Here is a 25646-nt window from a genome sequence, read left to right on the forward strand (position 1 = left end):
ACCGCTGCGATCTGATTGGCTCTTGGAGTTGTCAGTCAATTATTTCTTTCACTCCTGTAACCCCTGGCAACCAAACAGTCCCACTGATGAGGGGACAGCGAAAGTGCATGGAGGGTATCAAGCTAACTACTATGGTTTAACTACCGGTAAACTTTGTTTATTCATTTACAAACTCTAACGCTTTCTGACCTGATCTCTACTGGTGTTTACGTTATCGGTAAATCGGAATCGCCGCACAATCAGTTGACTCTTGTTTAATTAGCAAACTTTATCCGTAGAGCGCTTTATCTTTTCCGTTACCTGTACAACCGATAGTTAGCAAGTGTGCTAATTTCTAAATTAAACTGACATTAGCTAATGTTACTTTAACTTCTCTTTGGAAGGTTTGCAAAACAGCTCGTCTAGTGCAGACCAAAGACCAGGGATTCAAACAGCTGAATTAAATTGTAATATTGTGTTGTACGTATTGTAGGCTATGTTAGCCACAGCGTTATCATACTGTTGCTAATGTTTAATACATCTGTGGCGTTATGACCGACAATTTAAGTACATCAATGCACAATCTATACTTATACTAAAATAATAGTAACATTTTTACTTCCAGATTAATGAATCTACCCAATAATGATAATGATGTAGTAATGTTACAAAGCAATAAAAATTAGCTCCATGTCATTCAAATACCACAGAAATTTGCTACTACCATGTTAGTGCATCATTAATAATAAGTAATGTAGTTTGATAGCTTACTCTGAGTGAGGCCATGGTAGTTTTATCTACAAGGAAAATGTCACAATAATAATAATACTAATAACGATAGATTAATGTTTTTATTAATAGGATATATAAAAGAGACAATGCAATATAAAAAGACAACATATACAGGCTATAAAACAATAAAACTCCTGATGTTTATACCTATTTAATGCGGTTGTATTTTAAATTGCACTTTCACCGCTGAACTTTATTGTGATATTGCTACTTTTATCTGATTACTTCTCTCCCCACTCATTCTGTCAGTAGTTAGTAGTAACCTTAGCATGCACAAACTGAGGTACACCATAAAAATGAATGTCAGGATTTTAATTTTGTTTTTACAGAGATTTAAATACAAAACAGATAAACAGGAATTTACATAGTTTTCCTGTGGTCTTCAATGTTAGCGCGACAGTACTCTCAGCCTCCGCAAGATGTCGCCATGTGCATTGATAATGATCTTTGGGGTACTACTGCAGTACATTGTTCTGGCGTTGTGCGTAGAATAAATAGAAATGTGTATAAATGTATATAAAAATATACATATGAAATATATGCATTGTGTTGTTTTGCATGAAGAAACACTCCACTGTATGCTGTTTAATTTCTGAGTTAAATGCTCTCCCTTTCATTTGTGAAATTGTCCTAAGAGCAAAGATGCCACCTAAGAGACCAAAAAGTGAAAGAAGCAGTGCAAGCAGCAAGGAGAAAGGTAAAGCAAGTGTAAGAATACTTGAAAATGCATGCATGCATGATAGATGTGGAGTAAATAAAATCTTAAACTGATTGTTCCCTGATTTCCCATTTAGGCAAAAAGATTCAGCCACCTGCAAATGTGGAAAAGCCTGGTAAGATACAACTTTTCACTTCTTTACTTATTTATTTTCCATTTTATGATTCATGTGTCCATGTGTGTAGCTCAAACTAATCAGAGACGTGTTTGAGAAGTTTCCAGAAACGATATGCATTCTTCTGATATGACCTTGAGTGTACTGTTGCATAGCCTTTGGACATGCTTACTAGTCAGCCATGGGTCTCCATTGTCACGGTCTGGTTTACTGTCAATATACAAGCCCTGGGAACATGCTTTTGGTCAAATTCAGGTCACCAACAGTGTATCTTTTTACTGTAGATTAGGCCCTTTGCTCTTTTGGGAGTTAAAAGTCCTCAGAGGAGTCCTCAGATTCAGAGTGACCCATTTTGTACATTTTTAAAAAATATTAATTTCACCAATTGCAGTTTATACACACAGGAGATAAGTGATAGATTTACTGTAATCTAATCCCAACCCTAAATATGCCCAAAACCTGGTCTTAACCCAACTGTACCAAGTATATAATGTTTAACAATGCCATCTTTTTGTTGGTTCCCATCATGTGACGATGACAATATGGTGTCCCACTGAAAATATAAATGCCACTTCTGAAAGGAAGGTTCCTCCAAGACGCTGATGATATACAGTACTGTGCAAAAGTTTTAGGCAGCTGTGAAAAAATGCTGTAAACTAAGAATGCTGTCAAAATATAAATAATATTTGTTTATTTTTTCACTTTACTAAATGCAAAGTAAGCTAACAAAAGAAAAATCTAAATCAAATCAATATTTGGTGTTACTACCCGTTGCCTTCAAACCAGCATCAAATAGATACACTTGTACAAAATCAGGGACTTTGTAGGATTATGGTCAGGTGTATGATCAACCAATTATAGCAAACAGGTGCTAATGATCATCAGTTGCACATGTAGGTTGAAACACAGTCATTAACTGAAACAGAAACGTCAGCAAGGTTTCTCCCAGACAAAGATTTCAAGGCAGACTGGGGTTTCAAGATGTGCTGAAGAAGCACAAAGAAATGGACAACATTGAGGATCATAGATGCAGTGGTCGGCCAAGGACACTTAGTGAGACAGACAGATGAACACCACATCAAGCACAACACATCAAGCTTATTTCTCTTCAGAATCGGAAGATGTCCAGCTGTGTCATCAGGTCAGAACTGGCAGAAACCAGTGGGACCAAGGTACACCCATCTGCTGTCCGGAGAACTCTGGCTAAAAGTGGTCTTAATGGAGGAGTTGCAGCCAAAACGTCACACCTCCAACATGGCAACAAGGCCAAGCGACTCAACTATGTACGAAACTATAGGAACTGGGGTGCAGAAAAAAGGCAGCAGGTGTTCTGGACTGATGAATCAAAATTTGAAATATTTGGCTGTAGCAGAAGGCCGTTTGTTTGCCGAAGGGCTGGAGAGCGGTACAATAATGAGTGTCTGCAGGCAACAGTGAAGCGTGGTGGAGGTTCTTTGAAAATCTGGGGCTGTATTTCTGCAAATGGAGTTGGAGATTTGGTCAGCATTAATGGTGTCCTCAGTGCTGAGAAATGGGGGCAGATACTTATCCATCATGCAGTACCATCAGGGAGGTGTATGATTGGCACCAAATTTATTCCGCAGCAGGCCAACAACCCCAAACACATAGCCAAGATCATTAAGAAACGTCTTCAGTGTAAAGAAGAACAAGAAGTCCTGGAAGTGATGGTCTGGTCCCCTACAGAGCCCTGACCTCAACATCATCGAGTCTGTCTGGGATTACATGAAGAGACAGAAGGATCTGAGGAAGCCTGCATCCACAGAAGATCTGTAGTTGTGGATCTGTGGATGTTTGGAACAACCTACCAGCCAAGTTCCTTCAAAAACTGTGTGCAAGTGTACCCAGAAGAATTGATGATGTTTTGAAGGCAAAGGGTGCTCAAACCAAAAATTGATTTGATTTTAGATTTCTCTTCTGTTCAGTTGCTGCATTTTGTTAATTGATGAAAATAACCTATTAGCACATCCATTCTTGAAAGCATTCTTAGTATACAGCATTTTTCACACCTGTCTACAACTTTTGCACAGTACTGTACATGACAGGTAATTTTATCAGCGGGTCACCTGTTATTCAGGCTTAAATTCCTAAAGGTCCAATGCATAGATAGAAATAGAATATGATAGTCATAATTAGGTTTTCATTAGTGTATACTCACCTGAAAGTAAGAATTGTTGTGCAATCTGTAGCTACATCGCAAGAAGCCATATATATATATATATATATATATATACATGGCATCTTGTGTGCAGTCCAAAAATGCAAAATGCTAGCTTTGAGTAGAGGATTATGCATGAGGAATGAAGCCCAACAAATTTAAAATATCTTCTCAGCATGGGCTACAAATGCAGTTTAATTGCGTTCTTTAGTGTTATGGAACATTGCACATCACACGCTCTTTGTCTCTCAAGCAAATATTTCCCATGAATACAAATGCCATAGTTGACACATAACTCTGGGAAATGAGGGGTGTGAGTTTCTACTACAATGATTTGGCATGAGGCCTAAGTGGTGTGAGTGGGAAAGGTTGACACACCCAGCTGGGAAGTGGTTACTTAAGCTGTACTTTAGCATTCCCTGCGTCTCCTCAGCAACCTTGTGGAAAGACTTTGAAGCGAGAGACCACAAGCATGATGAAAACTGTCATTATGCAGAGCCCTGTTTACTGTAGTGTAGTGCCCTGGACTGAGCCCGGCCTTAGATATGGAGGAGTCTGCATGGATTGTTTATTAAGCAAAACTTTGTAGTGGTGATGGTGCTGCACTGCAGGGTTATACAGTAACAGTCCTGCTTAGATGTCTCTAACTGAACAGTTTATGTCTTGATCTGCCTCTCACATGCCACTATATGTAGCATGAGAATACAGCAGCATTCCACCTACAAACATTTGGACATTGCGTGTAGGCTGTTCACAAGGATTGCGTTTCATCCTGTGATATTGTAGGGTGGTCCACCCTGCAGGGAGAGGCAGGTGAAGGATCAGAGGCATGTTTCATCAGAAAATTAGGGGCAAGAATGTGTGTCAAAGTCTCTAGCCAGTATGATGACAGCAATTTGTTTTGTACAGTCTGAGGGACAGTCAGAACACACAGACATGACAGTTAAAACTTTGCTCATTATCACTGTCAGCCACATACGTCATTAAATCTCATGATATTAGATTTATTCTTAACACTGACTTTTTAATGAGATCTTCTATCTGTACTGTATAACTGATAGAGAGGAAGAAGGGGATATTATCTATTATTAGATCTTTTTTGGATTAATGTATAATTGTTGTGGTCCACTTACTTCTGCTTGTTAATCTTGTGTTAATGTATGTATGATGACAGAAGTTTTAAAAACATCTTAAGCCTTAGAAATAAAACTGCCAAAGGAAGTACTTTTAACATTGATACGTTACCCATCTGATGAACAAATAATGCGCTTTGCCCAAATGCTAATAGAATTTAAAAACATTTTGTGAGTTAGTATCCATTATTCATACTGTATACTTCAGGAGGTTTAAGTCCACCCTATTGTAGTATAGAATTTCCTCTGTCGACAGTATTTGTTGTCTGTATTGATTGTGAACTCTCTGCCCAAGGTCATCCTGATGATATCTTCCCCTTGGTCCTGACATCAGCTACCCAGGAGCTCTTCGGTTGCCTTGCTGATGAGGATGTCACAGGGGAGAGCCCTTACAAGCTGCTGAAAAAAGGCGACATCATACAGGACATTAAGACAAGAGCCGCTGTGTCCGATTTCAGTCCTGTGAAGCAGATCGTGCTGGTGAGGTTGATCCATTGTCATACAGATCACTCAGACAATACCCCCAAGACACCATGATGATTCACAGAACCTAAGTTAAGGCTGTGGGAACAACCAGAAACCAGTTTAACCCACTTTCCCCTCTGTGTCTGATTTAGATGGTAACCACCGCTCTTAATTTATTTATTTGTTATTATTTTGTTATTAGTATACATGATCAAAGTGGGACACACACACACACAGACTCCTAAAGGCACAGAATATCAATACCACCAGCTGAAAACAACAACACCTTAGAAGGCGGAGGGTAGAACAAAGGATGGATTCATTTTCATATACAGACATACATCTGTACATGTAGATATATTCACACATAAAATGGATACAACACACAGACACTCCTTTTATTTACCAAAATTCTTTATCTAACAGGACTACCCAGAGGAAGAGTTATTGCTGGTTTTTGACAGGGACTTCACCTACGATCAGAGCTTCTACCTGGTTCTGACTCCAGAGGCGAAGGACAGAATCCTCAATGTAAGCAGACACTAGTTTTTGGATGTGGTAACAAGGTTCACTTTTTCCTAAATTGCTTTTGTTCTTAGAAATAGTTGGTCCTCTCTTTGTGTTTGAAAAGGGTACAGCGCATTTTTTCACTGTTCTAAATATATCGATTTTACATTTTCCTGACTATGAGGATAAATGGCTTAGTCGTTTAACAGAAACATATCAGCAGCAGTGTGGAGCCAATATTTTATTTAAACTCTGAAGACGGGAATGTTTGATTACTCGCGTTCTCTTTATATTGAAACTCTGTATTGTAGTTTATCACTTAAAGCCAGTGCAATTTTGTAAAGGATCCTGCTGTAACATTAAATTAATGAGTGCGCGTGTAGGTGTGGTGCTGTCCACAGTACTGAAACATAAGACATCAATTGACAGACAGACAGAATGCGTCACTTAGTTTAGTTTCTTCTCCTGCTCTCTTGTCATTGGTCTTGAATAAAGCCTTCGCCCATAAATCTGTTTTCCCCCAGTAATCCACAGACAGAAGGGACACAACAGGGAAATGAAGAAAAGTCAGTGAAAGAGAGAGAATGGTGTAAACTGTTGAAAGCTGTTTCTGTGCCCCTCCCCCTGCTGACTTTGAGTGATTATTGTGTGTGCTCTGAATGATAAATCTAATGTTAATGTAATAATGTTTTAGTTGTGATGACACTCGTGTTTGTTTTGTTGTTGTTGTTGTTGTTGTTTTAACAGCTAGCATCTTAGCATTGGCCACAGTGGCCGGAGCACATTATTCTAGGACCTTCTCATTTACAAATTTAGCACTGCTTATGGTTAACAGTAATGGCTGACACCAGAGGTCATACATTTGGAAGACCAGTTTTGCTTTGCCAGCTGGCATATTTTCAGTGGACAATTAAATTAAAATGTTTCTAAATCTACTTTGCTGTCTTGCTTCATCTCAAGCATCTTATGACTGTGACCTTGTGGAATAATTCCAGTTTAATTATCACAAAAACTGACCAATTAATCTCCCACTTGAGTATGGTATCTGTTCTTTATTTATTCTTGCAATTCTCTCTGTGTTCTGCAGCCCCCAAAGCCTGAGACAGTGGAAGTGTTGAAGAATGAAATCAATAAAACCCCAGAGCCAAAGCAATGGATTTCTCTTGGCAGTGAGCAGGAAATAGATGAAGAATCTGTCAAAGAGACCAGAAAGAAGGTACTGCAGTATATAAAAACACATTAAATAAAACATTAGCTACACATTAAATATGATTTTTTTTTCATTTCTTGTCCATCCACCTTCTGTTTCTTTTTTGTCAATAGCTGTGGTTCAGGTTCTCCAGAGTGCGCAGGAAGTTTGGGGTACCAGTCTGTTTTTCTGACCGCAGTGTTGCAGATGCTAAGGACGGCTTCCTGGAGTGTGCTTCCTATAATGACAGCAGATTCAGTGTCAAGCAGATGCAGAGGGACTGCGGGATGCAGGCTGTTCCCAGACTGCAGAGCAGCAGTGCTCAGACACAATGGCATGCCAGAAAACCAGTATACATAAAATAAATTTGTTCTACAGGGGGAAAAAAACTTTCATATAATGAGATTATAGCACTGAATGCAATATTAAATCCCTTTGTGAGGCAAGTACTTTTCTTCAATTCATTCCTATGTGCATTATACTTGCATAATGTGTTTTCTGCACATTTTGCAGGAAGTTTCAGAGGAATATTTTTACCCAGTACGTGCCAAGAGAGTTGAGTGATGAGGAAAAAGAGAACATCCTCCAGTCTGAGAGTCTGAAGTATTTTTGCAACTCAGTGACCCCCAGGTAAAATGTGCATGCTAATAATCCATGATGTCTTCTGTCCAGTTCCAGAGTACATAAGACTGAGAGTCAACCAAAGCTCATACATTACTGTATCAGTCTCAGAGTACTCAAATACATCCATTATCACTAATATAACTAATTGACTCTTTCTCTTTTTGTTAGGGTTTTGCGAGCCCTTCAACAGGAAGAGATTATGAATGTGTTCACTGATGACTGGAAAGCTCTGGGAACAGAAGGTGAAGCCGGTGACTGGTCTCGGAAGGTTTCCGAAGGTTTGATGTTTTATCAGGTCTTCACAGACCCCAAGTACACTAAGGACAAGACAATCAGCAGCATTAAGTGGCATCCTAGCATCTATGGTAAGTACAAAATCCCAGTCAGGCAAGAGATTTGTCTCCCAGAAGATAGCCCCCAGACTTTAAAGCATTAACTCTCTCAATAATTTGAGGTGATTATTCACATCCACAATTTTCTCAATGTTCTTAGCAAAAATTGATTATTTGGATAAGATAACTTTAGGCTATTTTCCTGCTGCTGTGTAGCTGAAACATTGTGTGATGATGTGTTTTGCTGATGTGGTAGGTGTGATAGCTGTGGCTTTGATGAAGAAAAAGGAGGAGCGGTTAAACGATTCCATGTTTGTCGCCAGACCCTCCCTCATTCTCTTCTATAGCTTCTCTGACCCCTGTAATCCCCAGGTATGGAAATGGTATGAGAGGGACCCTCCGAGTGAATGTGGAGAGCATACAAGTTGGTTAAAAAGAGGTCGACAGGACCGCATTTCTCTCCCTTACTGACAGCTCACAAACAAATAAGAAATGACGGCATAGACTTGCGTTGCGCTGTCATTCAAAGCTATTATTTGCTTTAACAAAATTTGAGAGGCTTTATTGATTTGACCGAGCCTCTCAATCAATAAAACTGAGCTCCTAAATCACTCAAAATGTAATATGAGTTCTGGGTGATGTATGCCTTCACTGGTGTATGTTTCACTGTCTGCTGGGGCAGCGATCAAAGTGGCAAAGTGTGCTGTGCAGAGGAAACCAGAGACACAGTATAATGGAAATAAATATATTTAGTTAGTGTGGGGAGCTGTAGTTCAGTTTTGTGCTAATTTTAATCTCCAGCAGAGTTAAACATGATGCTGAAAAATGACTTCTCTACATTGTAATACCATCCTGTCCCTCCTGGGCCTTTCCCCCCCTTATGCCTGATGAAATGGAATCTTATGTATGCATTTGGATTTGTGGAATGAAAGCTGAACTTTTCCATAGAGATACTAGAATAAATAAATATTTGGGGTGGTATGTGCCCAATACATATACTCATGTACTTTCACATACTTTGAAATATGCTATTTGTATGTGTGGGTTTTTTGTGTTGTTTGCAGTTGCTGCTGGGGTGCCCAGATGACATTTACACCTTTGAGTTCTGCCCCTCTGATCCAAATATTATTGTTGGCGGCTCCATAAATGGCCAGGTGCTGACTTTGACTCTGTTCTGCATCTCTGCTTTGCTGGATCTGCTGTCTTCTTTTCCTTGTAGTTGTTTTTCTACCTTAGCACTTTCAGAATAGTTGAAAACTATTACAGCTAAATGATCTATTGAATAAACCCTGAGCCAGGTTAGTCACATCCTGTACGCTTCCCATGTGTTGTTCCTGTCCCTATTTTGTTTTTAATCAACATGTGATAATATTTATTTATATTTGATCTACAGTAACTGAATTTCTGGTGTCTCAGGTTGTGCTGTGGGACATTTCTGCTCACGTCACACACTTGCAGGGAACACAGCCTGGTGGTAAAAAGGCCTCTGTCAACACTGACACATGCGTAAGTACCCATATCCTGTCTCCAGTGTGCACAATGTTGATACAATAACACGTGGTGTTCTGTGTCTGTGCTGGTGTATGACATGTGGTGTCAGTTACCGTACTTCTTTTGCTAGTGATGATGTCAGCTTGGTTTATTCAAGTATGGACCCTCGGTTTATCAAAGCGTGCTGTATGTGTGCTGTAAAAGACAGGCTGCACTCTTCAGCGGTGCTGTATGACAGAGTGAGATGATGATACGTTGACTCCTGAGTTCTCTCCTCATCCTCACCCTTTCATTAGATGGGAATGCAGTGGCCTAATGGTCCTTTTCAAGCCAGCCACAGCTGTCAAATCTATTCCCACAGACGCACTCATGCCAGGAGTAAATCTCAAACCAAGTTTATATCATTGCTTGACCCCTTTGCTAAACAAAAGCAGCCTATTAGGGCTCATACAAACATCCCAGTCAGAGCAAAGTGATCTAACTGAATAAAAAAGCTTGACTGAAGACTAAAGCTTCAAAAAATCTTTCTCTTATGTCATTATATCAAACCAATATTTTCTTGGCAGATTTGCTCTGTTTAAATGTTATGATGTGCTCTAGAGTAATAAAGAAAAGGTTGGGGGATGGAGGGGGTAATGACTCGTATCAAAAACCAGGGCCCGGATTTAAACCCACAACATCGAAAGTACATTAAATCTAGCGTAGCCTGTTGAGACGTCCAGACACCAGATATTAAACCCACTCTGCCCCTTCAAGGCTGACCTTCACTGACATCTTCCACTCTGCTGCTGTGCTTCAATAGACACATATGCCCCCATCATCCAGCCTGCATTGGCTTTGTTTGTTTTTATTACCTCTACAGTGGAACAGCTGTCTCCATCCCTGTCCTCACTACTTCCCTTTATACTTTCCTCTCTCCCACCCATTATTCTCTTTGTCCTTGTTTGCTCTTCATTCCCCAGAGTCAACAGCATCAGCTCGCATACTCCAGCTGTTACTCAAGCCTTCCATCCTCCATCAGTTTGTCCCCATAGAAGATAACGCAGAAGCAAATCAGATCACTTCCCTCCCTTGTGTTTGCAGTGTAAACAATGGCATTTGTATCTGCTAAAAGTCTTTTTTTCCATGTTGAGTGCTGAGAAAGCTGCGCTAGACCTGCACCTGTTGCTAGCTTATCAGATAAACGAAGAAATAAAATCCTCCTGTATAGATTTGTAAGCTGTTCACACCATTTAAATCTGCCTGCTCATGCACTGTGCAAACCAACTGGCAGCATGCAACAGTATCAGAGTAGAGTTTTTAAACCAATCAAACTTTGATAAAGCAAAAAAAATAAAATTGTGTTTAATGTGCTCAATCTGAACTGCAGAAATCTTTGGTTTGGTACCTGTTATTTTACCTTTATTTTACCAGGAAATCTCTTTAGGACGGCTGTTCACCACTGCATAAAATCTTTGTATTTAAATTGAATTGTCAGAGCTCACTGTACATGCTGTGCCTTTTGTGCCTGACCTCCTTCCAGGACTTTGATGACGGCGAAAAGAATAAGACTCCCGTCGTGCACTACTGTGCAGTGTCTGCCTTAGAGAGCAGACACAAAGCTCCAATTACTGATGTCCAGTGGCTGCCACCAACGTTTGAGGTAAATCTGACATAAAGTAATCAGAACACTGAACACTGTAGAGCTTCTTGACATTTTCCATCAGGGGTGCTCTGGGTTAATCAGTATTATATTTGGCCTTTCTACATAAGTCATCAATAAAAGATGTTTTGTAGGACCACACAGCAGTGCTTTCAGCAAAACTTTCTTTAATGTTTTCATGATCTCAGGCTTCTTTTGGCCTATCTAATGTAAACACTTGGCTCAGTTTCCAACATACCAGAGGCAACTAGAGTGCATTTTAATCCTGTACACGTAAGTCTCAAATTGATAATAAAACACTAAAACATCACAGGGTCAGGTCACTTATTGCTCTAATGATTTCTATATCTTTGCTTTGGAGTATTGACAGAGTTTTTATCAGACTAAGGTTAAAAGCCTCTTGAATGTAAACAAGATTAACAGGAGATAAGACTGTAATGGGCAAGGAGTAGTCAGGTTGGAGAAAAGGCTTTGAAGGCTAGAATGTAACATATTTAGCAAATAATGAAAGAAATTACAGAAATTACACATTCAAGGGAACAAAAGTAATGAAAAAACACAGTTGGTCATAACTATCTGTAAAACCATTGTCATAAAAGACTGGCATATTTATCATGGTCTCAAGATGTTTCTATTTGTTCTGACAGACTTTGCTGTTCTGTGATCCAGTTCTTGTTTTGTTTTGAGCTGGTATTGGCTCAGCATGAAAAAAATCTTCTGTACAGGACATTTAAAAATGTGTTGACTTGAACTGATATTTACTGCAGTGACATTATGGTGTTTAGTCTTTGGCACAAACAAGTGTGGTAATGATACAGTGGATACACAGATTCAGTCATTTTTTATAATCCTTTAAACCCATGCTTTTTGTTTAATATTTCTAAAATGTTCTTCATTAAAACTATGAATATGTTATAATTCTGGCTTCCCTCGGGGGCCCACTGTGCTTGTCTATATAGCCAACTTTTATAGATCAACCAGTGGCTCTCATCTGGATAAGTAAAATAACACAATGATTAAAGTGCCTCCGGGGGCACCTTGAGCTTCCATATATCTTCACTACCATCAGCCCTTTACAACCCCAAGACTGCCAGACATTTATTCATTGTGTGAGTCTTTCTCTCTCTGATAAGGTGACCAGGATGGGCTTACCGGTGGAGAACAAGTGTAACATTTCTGTTCAGGTTGCCACCTGCTCCCCTGACTGGTAGGTGTTATGCAGAAAAATGTTCACCTTAAATGTTAATTGTGAAATGCCTACCAGCTTGTTGGTCCTATCCTATTACCGTAGGATAAATGACAGTTTGAAGTTTGACTTCTGTCTGTCTGTCTGTCATCCTTGAAATTTAGTGTGCTCAGTGTTCGTATTGGGTACTGATCCGTAGTTGTGTAGTACCTGCGCTAGATTAGGGTCTGCACATCCTCACAAGCAGACAGGAGTACCGGAAAGGAAGCAACACCACTAATATAAAAGAAAAAAAAAATACCTCAAACAAGTACAAAACGTACAAGTCAAAATTATACTTAAACCCAATACTTGAGTATGTGTAGTCGTTTTGAACAACTGTGTGAGGGCCATTGTTACACTCCACATGTGCCAGTCCATGGATGTCCTCCATGGACTGGCAGCAACATAAACAAAAACAACACTAGACTGACTTGTCTTCCCCCTGCTGAACATACTGTACCAGTTAGATATTTAAGACCTGTGCAGTCAGAGTATTGTTTTATGTTGGCAGATTACAGGTCACACTAGACTCAGTGTTTCTCAGTGGTTTGCAAGGAATTTTCATTGTTTGTATTGTTCTCACACAAAAATGTTCTTGTCACAGGAATTCACACGCGTGAATATGCATAACAAGACAAGGCAAAATTGTTGATATAGTAAACTGTTTTGAGAATGGACTTGACCGTGACTGCAGTCTGTGGAAGCTTTTAGTCGATCAGGTTATGAAGTGTCAGTCGCTACTAAATGCTTGTAGATTTAAGATCAATATAAACTGCTTGTTATATCTGAAAGTTTGGGGGACGCCCATAGATTGGTGATCAGGGGGTTGATGGGGATTACCAAGAGCCACATTTGGAGTAAGTGCTGCTTTGTGTACCTTTGATTTGAGAGACTCCAACAGCCTGTAGCAGGCAGTATTCATCTTTTGAATATGAGCAAAAGGGTTAAAAGTTTTGTTCAGGTTGAAGTTAATATTTCATTCTACTGTTTGTATGTCTTACTCTCTCCCTTTAAAGCACGCTAATGTTCTGGGATCTGCGAGTGCAAAAACGGTTGAGCCGGTCAGCATCAGACAAAAAGCAGAATGTGGATCAGAAGACCCAGCCGACACCTCACAGTGTCCCCGACACGTTCAAACACCTTGACCGGACATGGAAGCCTCTGTTCAGGGTACTGCAGGGTTTGAAAATGAAATGAGAAATTAAATGTTGAAAATGAGCACACTCAAAATGGTTTTATGTAGGCTTTGAGTCAGGCTGATTTCCCACAGTAAATAACAAATCAAACCACAGTGTGAATGTAACATTTTTTCTAATTTAAATCTAAAAGCTCAGTGGGTGTGTATATTTGTGTTTGTAATTAAATAGTTTTAAATAAGTCGTTTGGTTTCTGTCAGTTTTTCACATGTCAAAAGTTGCCCTCTGCTCTGCCATGTGTCAGGTTTCCCTGCCCAAGATCGATACCAGAGGAGAATACGCTCCTTTGAAGTTCAGCCTGGAACACTACACCAGAAATGATAATAATACAGGTAGGACCACAAGTGAGACTTTTTTTTTTACCCTTAAGGCTGCCATGTTTTTTTGTTCCCATCTGTTGCTCCATCTCTCCTTTTTCCTGCAATTGGTCACACAAATGATCACCTAAATGATTTGTATAATAAATACTGTCTGGTTTTATTGTTGGATGCAAAAGCACCTGATCTATCTGTCTATCTATCTGAGCAGTCCTAGTTTTTTCACTCTATATGTTAATGTGAGTCTTTTGATATTAAAAAACAGGGAGAGTAGATAATAAACACTGCAAACTTAGCCACTGAATGTCTGATAGTTTTGCAAAGTGTTTACACGACTGCAAGTCTGTTTTTGGAGGATCTTGGATTCCTTAATTCTGCTTTGGATGGTTGAGCACAGTGATCAGTGGGGCAGGGTTCACTCAGCCCTCAGGCACTCACCTTCTCTGTCTGTCTCCCTCTTCTCTCCTCTGGTTTCATAGCACTTTATTAAGTGATACTTCCAAAACAAGGCCCCCATAGTTGCAGAGCATTAGCCTTGCTGACTGTCAGCTCTTTGCAATATGCCGCTCAGGCTCCTTGCAGGCCAAAAGATGATCGTGTGTGTCCTGGCTGGTCAAGAAGAGATCTGTCTTTGTCTGGCTGAAGGTCTTTCTCTGTAAACACAGCTTTGGTGGCTGGTGGTTAGACAATTAATATGTTCACTAACTGAGGCAATAAATTAGTTGCTTTTTTTAGCAGCCCTCAGGCAGTCTGTTATTAGAATTTTAATGAATCCCTGTAATTACTACATGGGTGCTATTTAATATGTTTGACTAATGCTGAATCTACACAGTCTGATAGCCACTGTAGAGAAGTTCTGCCCATGCTGCCCTACAACATGATTTTCCTCACCAAGCTTTTGTGAGCAACCCCTCGTGGGGATTAAGCAACAGTTGAGCAGGAGTGCAGTGTGATAAGAGTGAAACAATGTCTACATCTGTAGCTGTGCTGTATCGTCTGTCTCATATCTTTACACACATCTTAACTGGGGGAAAGTGGATTTAGAGGATGTGTGATTGGGTAATCTGATCTGACCTTTAAAAGCTAATCTAACAGAGTGAGTCTGAGACTTGATGGGGAGCGGCTCGCTGATAAGCGGGTGTGAACGAATAGTCCTGCACTGTCCCTGACAGACAGTTGGGCTTTTGTGATGGAAAAAGCCTCCTCCATCACAGCCAGTGCTGCCTATCTCATCCGTCCCACCCTTCTCCCTTACTGGTCCCTCTTCTCACCACAATCTTCGCTCCCACCTCCACCTTCTTTTCTTTCCCACTCCCCTCAAATCCCCTCTTACCAACCCGTTCACCTCGGCTGTACCCCTCTCCACCTCCCTCTCTTTTGTCCTTCTGTCGTCTTGTTCATGGTCAGATTACAGAACTGGCTGCACCAATTCCACAGTTCAATCTCTCTTATTTCCTTGCTTAAATAGTCAATGTTTTTAATGTTTCTTGTCCTTCTTTCCTGATAAGTCACTGGTGTTTTCAAATTCTTACCTATTGTTTTTCTCCTAATATTGTCTTTTCCTTCTTTAAATGCATGTTTGGATTTTTTTTTTCTTTGCACACAACACCCAGAATAGCTGTGTGAGCCAGTTTACTGTTGCAAAATGCAAGTGCTCTGTGATTTTGTGTAAACGCTGTATTGTCCCTGTAGTTTTCTACAGTGTACTGCCAACATTTTGCTACCTCTCTTGCCTGACTGAAAAAGGGCCCATGAATGTTACAAAGAAAGAGCTGAACTTTTAACCTCACCCTTTTTTCTGCCCTCTTCTGTATTTATTATTTCCCCTGACAGAAGAAGCTAATGAAAATGATGATCGCTCCGAGGTCGCCCCAGACTACAGTCAAATCAGAGTGCCCTCAGCTAAAACACTCACAGCTCTGGAAGATGTTAATACAAAGCTTTATATTGGAACAGAGGTACATATTCCTACCAGTACAATCAAGCAGCATCGAGCAGTTCTGTACAACTGCTGAATGACCTTAATAAGGCGCCGAAAGTAATTTTTAATTGGGATATAACTCAACATTGAGGCTTTAATTCTCTTACAAATATTACCTTTAAATTATTGCTTATACTTGATCTGCATACCCATAAATGTTTGTTAACATCACAGTTAACAAAACTAAGAAAGAAAACATGAAATGTGTACAGGTTTAGTCCATGTTTCATAGATGTTCCATAAGGTGTTTATTTTTACTGTCAGGATGGGGAGATTGTTTACACTGACTGGAAACTGGAGAAGGATGACTCTGGACTACACAGTGAGTAATCTCATTTGTAATTATCAAAGTGAGTTCATAAGCGAGTTGTTAATTTTTTTTAGTTTTGATTTTATTCAAAACAGTAAGACTGTCCTCAAGGTCTTGAGACAAAAGAAGCTATAGGTTAAAACATAAAAAAAATTATGTTCAAGTTATTGAAATTTTCAGTATTCACCTTAATGTTTGTTTATATTGTCATAACCTTCTCTTCTCTCTGCCAGGTGCCAAGCCCCTCCACTGTTTCAGCATCCATCACTGGTTGGTGAATACAGTACAGCGGTCGCCCTTCTTCAAAGACATTATTTTGACAACAGGAGGCTGGAACTTCGCCATCTGGAAGGAGGGAGTCATGGTAACAACACCTGTCCCTTCGCAATAGTAAATTACACTGCAACCAGTTAAAATCATACTCACATACTTGACTGAATTAATGTAAATTTACAGAAATGATGGTGACATATCCTTGGCTTTTCAGATAATCAGCCCTTCTATCTTCAACAGACACATTTATTGTATTTTAATCTATTTACTGTATTTGACTTCTTGTGAATTATGACATCTAGGACGGACCTATCATTCTGTCGGCAAGCTCTGAGCAGGTGTGCACTGTGGGGTGCTGGTCCCTGTCCAGGCCGGCTGTTTTCTTCATTGGAAAAGAGGACGGCAGCATTGAGGTGTGGAACCTGTTGGAAAAGACTAACGAACCTGCACAGATCCAGGAACACGTTGCCAATGCCAAGATTACCTGCATCAAACCCTGGACCGCCTCCTGTGAGTGGCCTCTTACAGCTATAATATTTTTACCTAAATGGCAATAAATGGAGGTAAGCTCAAGATCCAGTTTAGTCAAGCTTTCATGCAGGCCAGTGCCATTCAGTGCTTTACAGAAGGCTGACAAGCTCATAAAAATGGTTGAAAAGCCAGTACAAAACAATAAACAACATGAAACCAGTGCATGTGAATCTAGCATTACAAAAATGGAATAAGAAAACAAGTAAAATAGATAGAGCAAACAAATAAAGAGTAATATATTTTATAACATGACATACAGAATGTGCCTTTCTCCTTGTTTTATTTATATAATCACAGCCTTGGTCATAAGTTCCTTGTTGAAAGATTTTTTTGTTTGTTTGTTTTGTGAGCTGAGAAGCTAATTTACTGGATTTCTTTTGTTTTGTTTTTTTTGTTTGTTTTTTTACATCCAGCCAAGCAGCACTTCCTGGCTGTGGCTGATGACCTAGGAATGGTCCATGTTTTAGAAATCCCAAAGAAACTCTATGTTCCCTCCAGGAGTGAGGTAAGACAGTACAACCACCTCCTGTGTACCGACTTTTTCATTGACTATTTGTTCATTTTGCTAAAAGGAATAATAATGTACCTCTGGTCAAGGTTGAAAAATGAATGCAGCTCTGCACCATGCCAACAGCTGATCCATATATAAGAAATTTTTATAAATTTTTATAACACGTGCACTGGTTCAAACCTCCAGCATTGTCAGAGAAAATGGGTGATTATGGGTTATTGTGTTAGTCTTCATTTTATGTAAGAGCTGCCTGAACCCTACACATCATGCATTAGAAGTAACTAACCATCTGTTTTGTTTGTATGCAGAGTTTGAGTGTGAGGAAATACTTTGAGCTGGAGGAAGGCCGGTTGAAGTATGTTTTGAAGAATGAAGAGCTGTGGGCAAAACAGAGGAAGGATGCTGAAGAACTCAAGAAGAGGACGGTGAGCTGTGGATTCTGACTGTAGAAAGAGTCAACAGGCTTACTGAAGACATTATAGTAGACCAGTCGATGGGAGTGTTTACAGAGAGCAGTGGTGGGGGAAGTATTTAGGTCCTTTACTTATACTAGTACTAATACCACACAGTAAAAATACTCTGTTTGCAAGTAAAAATCCTGTATTGGAAATGTACATCTTAAATAGAAGTATCTATAATCAGGAAAATATTTTTATAATACAAATTCATTTGTAACAAAACATCATATTTTAAAAGCTATTCATTTGTTTTCTATGCAGAGATCCTTCATTTGTAAAGTAACTAGTAACTAAAGCTGTCAAGTAATTGTAGTGAAGTAGAAAGTAGAATATTTTCCATGAGATTTAGTGGAGTGGAAGTATAATTACCTCAAACCTGTATTTAGCAGTAATCTAGACAGACTAAGTGCTGCTCAGTCCTCTGAAGATACAGTGAGACCTACAAATGATTTCATTGACCCACTTTAAAGTACACCAGTTCAAAGCTGACCATGGAAAAGCTGGAGAAGGACATCCCTGCTTCTCTGTGTTCTCTGTTTCAGTCTGTCTTTTTCTCATTCCCTCTGCCTCCCCTCATATTTAATTCATTCGGATCACTTTTTGATCCTGGGCACCAGGGAGAGTAGAGTTATTGATGGCCAGTGCCTGGCAGTCTGTCTGCTAACCGCAGAAGTGGAATCTTATGGTGGCTAAATGTTTGAAATCTTATATTGACCTCCAGCCTTTGTCGTCACATGGCAAGGACAACACACCTTAGGGATTTAATACAAATAAAACTTTATGTTGTCTCTTTTTCTCTACTGAATAAAATAGAATAGAAACTTCATTGTCATTATACTCACTGTCTATGTGAATGTGTGTGTGTATGATGAGTGTGTAGGCGGGAATGTGTGGAACCTTTTGTGTATTTGTCTCATCTGGTCACAGAATGCAAATTGTAAGTGATTACAGAAAATTATCATTTCACAAACACTCCTTTAAGAAAGCCTTCCACCTCTGGTGAAAGGAGATGATGGATCTACATATTGAAATATTAAAATAATATTTTAATTTGCACATTTTTTTAACCTCAGCAACTTCTGAGGTAGAAATGTAGGACTTTGATTAGAACTTACAGCCTTAACATTTCTGATTCAAAGAGAGGACAATGTCAGGGCTTTTGGTAAAGACAAGTTTAAAACCATCATAGTTAGATATTGTTCCTGACTCTTATTCTTTTCTATTTTTGTCACCAGGAGTTTGACAAGCCAGCAAAAGTCCTGGAAGTGAACGAAGAGGTGAACAAGAAAGAACATAGTGATCGTCTGACAATGGAAGAAAGCATCCTGAAGGGCATCGGCCTGTGGACAGCAACTGCTGACACGCAAGATAGCTGATATCGCACACATTCACGCACACATGAATATGCAGACTGAATTTTATATAACACGTGAAACAGGCTGTTGCTTTTTTTTTAACAATATTTGTCAGAACTATGTATGCATTCATCTGTTTTTTGGGGGGATGAACTCTACATGCTACTTTTATATGTAAAAATTTGAGAACAGAGAAATTTTTGTAGATTAATTCTGCAACATTCAGAATGTTTGTAGGTTGGGGATTCAGGGTCACCCATGGATTGTTTATTTATTCATTCTCATCCAACCACCTGAGATCTAATTACTGGTAAATGCATCCATTAGTGCCCTCTTCACCACCACTGCCCAAGGACAGTTTGGAATACCTTAATGGTCTGATATTGGCAGGAAATCAATTTATGCCTCTTTGATTCATGACTTTTATCTTGTTCAGGACTCCTCTAGTATGTCAATTGGTTTTTAATGGCTCATCTAGCGTGTTGTTGATAAAGAAATGATTTAATGCTGTTAGTCTCCAGTTATAACCCAGAAATGGTCCTCATGGGGTAAAATTTAGTAAAAAAAAGTTTACCGTATGTGTTTTGCTTCAGGTAACAGTTCACACGGCAGCTATCTGAACCAGTTTTTACTAGGGTAAAACGATAACAGATGCAATTTTCTGTAAATCATTCAGATGAATTTATACATTTTTGAGCTTGGAAAAATCATACTGGATCACATTGTTAAAGCTGCGCTAATCTATATTCTTATATAGAATAGAATGCCTTCATTGTCATTGTACAAAGTACAACGAGATTGAAATGCAATCCTTAAGGTGTAAGACAAACAATAAACAACAACATCAACATATCAACAATCAGTCAAATGACTGTAATATAAAAGCACTCGTGTTGCGACAAACCCACAGAATCATCGTCATCGTCATCGTCACCTCCCTTCAGCTCTTTTAGCTCATTGTTTTGGTTCAGTCTCATTACTGTCATCCACGTTTAGCCACAGCAAGTAAAAAAGCAAAAAAAAAAAAAAAAAAAACAGTTGAAATCCGCTGTACATGACCTGTTCATTTCAACAAGTGTTGTTTCCTCATCAATGTTTCCTTCCTGCCCCAAGGGAAAACTTTTACTTCTGTCACATCGTTCACAACATTTATGAGAAGGCTGTTTCCCTTGCAATGTGTATTTGCAGTGAGTACCTCTCCAGCTCTCTGGACTCCATTAGTTTCGCTCCTTCATGGGGATAAAATAAGGACACCTCAGAGTGTAGCTCCACCTCAGGTCAAGAGCAACCCAGCAAACCTATAGTCACAACTGACAGCCGATATCCTGCCAGAAAAAGGCTGTTGGGACGGAGTGGGGGGTGCTGCATAATATAGGGGCAGCTTTCCGCTGCCAGGTTTTCACACTGTGTCTGAGATACCTCAAAAGGGAAGACAGACAATTGAGAGAACAGATGAACAGCAATGTAAATGAATGTTCGGTGAGTGGAAGATGGACAGAGTGAGAGAGAGGAAAAAGAAGATGGCAGGAGATGGAAAACAGAGTTGAATCCCCTCGACAGAAGTGAGCTGGGGTCGACGTCACTCTTGCCATGACTCATTCACGTGGACGGTCCTGTCATGGAGCAGAGGGGGTTGGAGGAAGGTGAAGAATGGGCTAATGTGGGGAAGGAGGGACAGAGGCAGGCGTCCATATGGCCCCTGAGGCACCAACGAGGCCCTGGTGACAAAAGGGGCCTCTGCTCTCCAGTCGTCCCCTCCTCATACCTCTTTGGGAATTCTGTTTTGCAGTCCCTCACTCCTCTGCGGAGCCTCTCACTTTCTTCCAGGTCATCTGAAGAATGTGCCTTCTGCAAACCAACACACACATGCACGGGGAGTGCCTTTAAACTCTGTGGTTAGTTATTATTGTAATAGCTGATGCAAGGAATGTTGTGCAATTGAATAAGCTTGCATGCAAAGTAAACATTCCTGGCTTTTTAAGTTCCACACAGAGATGTTTGCAGGTTAGGCTCTGTCGCTGTGCACTCACACTTCTTTAATGTTTTAAAGAATAAACCCGATGACCTGCCTGGCATGAAGGGTTTTCTCATGTCAGATTTTCCTCAGTTGATTTCTTCATCTAAGTCCAAGAGATTTCCCAAACATAAAAAGAAATCTTTCACTAAGCGGGGGTGTCTATATAGGCTGGATTGCCAGCAGTCCAGTTTTTATCACCAGTTCTTGAAAGTTTTCAAGCCAAATCCTGGGAAACAATATGAGCAGGTGCTGGGCAAGGAGGGGCTGTAAATCTGGCCCAGCGAATTAAGCCATTCCTTTGGCATTGTTCTGGATGGCCTCTTAGCTGCTCCTGCTGGGGAGGGTGTTCGCTGGGGTAAGGTGGAGCAAGGGTCTGCTGCCGAAATCTCCCAACATGGGGGTACTGCACATTTCACACAGTCATCCAAGTTGGACCAAAGCTGCAGACAGAGAGATGCAGTCCACACAATCACACAATGACACAGCTTCTACAGGAGAAGGAACCTGAAGAGAACATGAGAAGCACATTTATTGCATTTCCTCTTTAAGATAGAATTCAATCAGCATCTTCCTTTAACTTCAAAGCAGCTGCTGAGTTTTTAAAATTATCCCTCATTACATGGCCATTCTTTGTTTGATCACTGTCATCTGTAAAGCTGTTTCTTTTCGAAACCTCTGGCTGGTTGTAGGTTTCATGAGTTGATCCTTGACCTCATGAGCAATCAGGTGACCAGGGCACTGCTGTGGAATGTTCCCTCTTGACTCCTTTTCATTTTCTAATTTCAAAGCTCTCAAATGTTTGGATTGTTGCCTTTTTACCAGCCCCTCCCAACGTACCGTCCATATGTGTGAGAGACTGTGTGGGCATTTGTGTGTCCTGTGTGTAGCCAAGATTAGAAAACGGGCTGCAGACAGGGTGTATGCTTTATTGGTAACACTTTACAATAAGGTACACAAAGTTTTGAGCAGCTACCAGGGAACAAATGAAGAACGAATGAGGAACTAACTTCTGGTTAATCATTAGTTGATGAGTAACTCCTACTCAGATTTTATGGCGTAGCAATTAATTAATGGTCAATTAAGAAATGATAATTATTATCATTAAGAAGTAGTTCCCTGATAATTCCTTTTCTTGTGAAGTAAATGATGGTGTGTATATGTCCCCTTTTTTTACTTTTACTACTTACTACTTTACTACTTTTTAAGCTCTAGTACAAAAATATAGTTTGTTATTCCTACTAAGGACTCTTAGGTAAGAGATTCTCACTCAATCGCCATCCTTAACAGCTAAAGGCACTTGTGAGGCAATATTCACAATATTTCTATCAGAGGAATCCAGGTTCAAGTGCCGTAATTTCAGTCCATCAACAAGTCTGTGGCTGGGAGACGATTCACATTGAACATTGAGAATTTTGGCATTAACCCAGACCAGGATGCAGTCTCTTCAGATGGTCTGTCTGCAGTCTCTTCAGATGAGCTGTCTGAAGAGACTGCATCCTGCGATCTGTCATCTATCAGTCTCTCACAGCAAACATACAGAAAAAACTTTAGCCTTTTCCTATGACCATGGAAACTTAGAAATGTTTTTTGATATACTGAACATGAAGCTTCAAAAAGCAGCTAGCTAGCTTGCTAGCTTAGCTTAGTAAATGTGGAAACCAAGCCGGAAAGACTTCATTTTGGCACAACAGACCACCATGTTGTATTTCACTTTGGATATTTTATGGTTTAATAACATCTTAATTAGTGAGCTTTGTAAGTGCTAGTAGGTGAGTCTTGTTTAATTTGGACAGAACTCGCTGTTTCCCCTTATGAGACATAGTGCTAGCAATGCTAGCCAGCAGCTGGCTGTAGCTTCATGTTTATTGTACAGAAGTGAGAGCAGGCATGCAAGACAGCAAGTATTTCCCAAAATAATGAACTATTCCTTTTAGAAAATAGACTACTCATCAGCATCAAGGAGACATCTGAAGCAGCAGGGAAACAAAGTTTTACTGTTGACAGCTGGGGAGGACTCCCCTGACAGGAGGCTGCTGATAGCATGCACTAAAATACCAAGTGTGTCACTCCCCGTCAAAATCACCCCGTCTCATATCAGCATGATGTTACATGCTGGTTGGAGGATGAAACACTACAAAAGGTGTGCCACCTGCAAGTTTATCAAACCACAGAGGCCCAAATGTTCCCATTGAGCACAACCACAGCTGCTGTCAAGGCCTCCTTGCAGTCTCACCTTTCACATTTTTCTCTCCTATCAAGCGGAGCAAACTCTCACCCTCATCCTCATCCTGTCCTCACGCTGAAAGGAGATTGCTCTCGTCTGGAGGAGCGGGAGGGGAAGAGGTGATGAGCAGCTTACCTCTAGGAGGGATTAGTCTTATTAAAATGAAATAGTCTAGTCCTGAGTGACAGAGCAATGGAGGTGGAGGAGGGAAGAGGCAGGAGGAGGCAGCCTACATTGCGTGAGGCCCGGCCCCTGAGGATCTGAAGCACCGCTCTTCTGTGTTCTCCTTCCCTCCATTCTTCACTTTCACCTCTCACTCTCCCCACATCTTCTCACCGCCTTTACCTCTGCGCTGCTCTCTCATCATCACCGCGGTCCAGAACAGGCAGATCTGTCAGCGGTACGTCAAGAGATCTGCCCTGAGGCCCTCAGATGGGCTGCCAAATACAGGGGCTGGATCATAAATGAACAAAAGACCCCCAAAAAACACATCAGAAAGCCCTGGACCTTGGTAAAACGTCTTTAATAGCCCTCCTATTGAAGGGCGCTGCATGTATGGAATGTGTGCCCTGGGTCACGGCGTAAAGGTTCCCAGCAATTACCCAGGCTTAGCTTGGCTAGCGTGTTTAGAAGGACTAAATGGGTAGTATGCATTGGAGAACATTACCGACCTGAGCCTCTCAGAACATGTCCAATGAAAGACATACAAAAGAACTGAACATGCAGAATGTGACTTTGCACCTAATGACATGTACACTATGGTAATCCTTGTTATGAGCATAAAGGTGACTGAGTCAGAAACCCATGTGTTTGTCATATTTGAGTCACAGTATACATGCCCTGTTTATCATATTGGGTTTATTAGTGAGCAGAAATGTTTGTCACAAATCTCCACTTTTCAAAGAGCTTGGAAGTTGAAGTAGCCGAGTCCATCCACTCAGGAAATTTGGCTGTTGTTTTAGAGGATGAGTCTGTTCACCTTGGTTACACACACCTGATAGCACTTTGTAAATATGAAGCTGAGAGGGCAAACACTTACACATCCCTTATTGAAAACGTTCTTGTGAAACGGTTAACACAGAGGACAGTTAACGAGATACTGTTTAAAATGTGACTACCAGTGAAGGTTTGACTAAATGGGCCAGAGGGGCTAAACCCTCCCTACGTGATGGAATAATGATGAGAAAGTTATTGTCTAAATAACACACAAAAGACGAGTATCATGTTCCACCTTCTTTTCTTACTGACCATTTGGGCTGACTTCACGCAGCCAACAGGCCGATCGGTTCTGACCAATCAGCAGCGAGCTGGTGCCGGCTAAATGATTGACAGGTGTCGTTTCACGTAGTTCAACACCGCTGGAAGAAGAAGAAGAAGAAAAAAAATAGTAGTAGTAGAAGAAGAAGAAGAAAAGAAAAATGGCGGGCGCATTAACATTAATGAGGTGGATCATCTTCTTAATGATCCGTTTTCTTCAATGTCCTATGAAGAAAAAAAAGTGTGTGTACGTGCGCGTAAGTATAAAATTATACGTTTATAAATTTAATATAAATATATTGAGAGAGAGAGAGAAAGAGAATGTTACTTAACAAGGCTAACGAGGCTAACAGGCTTGCTACATAGCAGCTTTACTTTAATGCCACGTAGATGATTTTAAATGTCTACTGTGACGTCTCATCTCTTAGCTGACCAAAGGTGCGGACACCCCAGACCTTTCGTCTTAACTGTCACGGTTAACGCAACGCTATACCAAAACAAAGACTGTCGGTTTGTGCGGTTGGACGGTTGACTTGCAGCCATGATATTGACTCAAAGGTCAGCAGAGATTAAGGGGACAGAGGAGAGAAGAAGAAGGGGATAAGTGGAAAGGTCTGGTTTCACATGCAGGTGGCTGTCAAGGATGTTTGCCTAAAGAGACCCATATCTCTCTTCTCTCCCAAATTAGAAATGAACAAAAGTTTAGTTCAGTTCACTCCGACAGACAGCCTGATATCAAGTGGCGACCCTGACTATCCAAACAGGCTCTGTGTTATTATGTCTTCCTCCGTCTTCATATGGGATTTCACTCTTGCTTTTATTGGG

General features: G+C 40.3%; 1 protein-coding gene across 6 annotated transcripts; it reads left to right on the forward strand.

Annotated features, from left to right (window-relative positions):
• Nucleotides 1–28: 28 nt before the first annotated feature.
• Nucleotides 29–20067, forward strand: dnai3 (dynein axonemal intermediate chain 3). 6 transcript variants are annotated; one of them, XM_046390836.1, is made up of 23 exons: nucleotides 29–146; nucleotides 1407–1468; nucleotides 1566–1604; nucleotides 5209–5393; nucleotides 5805–5909; nucleotides 6970–7101; nucleotides 7209–7408; nucleotides 7588–7704; nucleotides 7867–8063; nucleotides 8287–8402; nucleotides 9095–9184; nucleotides 9447–9536; nucleotides 11044–11163; nucleotides 12297–12370; nucleotides 13408–13561; nucleotides 13832–13919; nucleotides 15738–15862; nucleotides 16150–16207; nucleotides 16429–16559; nucleotides 16771–16978; nucleotides 17413–17504; nucleotides 17819–17935; nucleotides 18511–18740. In XM_046390836.1, the coding sequence occupies exons 2-23, from the start codon at nucleotides 1414–1416 to the stop codon at nucleotides 18592–18594; spliced, it is 2577 nt and encodes an 858-aa protein (XP_046246792.1). In that variant the 5' UTR covers nucleotides 29–146; nucleotides 1407–1413; the 3' UTR covers nucleotides 18595–18740. The 6 variants fall into 6 exon arrangements, with proteins under 6 accessions (XP_046246792.1, XP_046246787.1, XP_046246791.1 ...); XM_046390831.1 differs by lacking the exon at nucleotides 18511–18740 and adding an exon at nucleotides 19204–20067 and having other exon boundaries at nucleotides 30–146; XM_046390835.1 differs by lacking the exon at nucleotides 18511–18740 and adding an exon at nucleotides 19204–20067 and having other exon boundaries at nucleotides 30–146; nucleotides 6973–7101.
• Nucleotides 20068–25646: the final 5579 nt, after the last annotated feature.

The sequence above is a fragment of the Scatophagus argus genome, chromosome 6 (assembly GCF_020382885.2).
Source record: "Scatophagus argus isolate fScaArg1 chromosome 6, fScaArg1.pri, whole genome shotgun sequence".
Classification (NCBI taxonomy): Eukaryota; Metazoa; Chordata; class Actinopteri; family Scatophagidae; genus Scatophagus; species Scatophagus argus.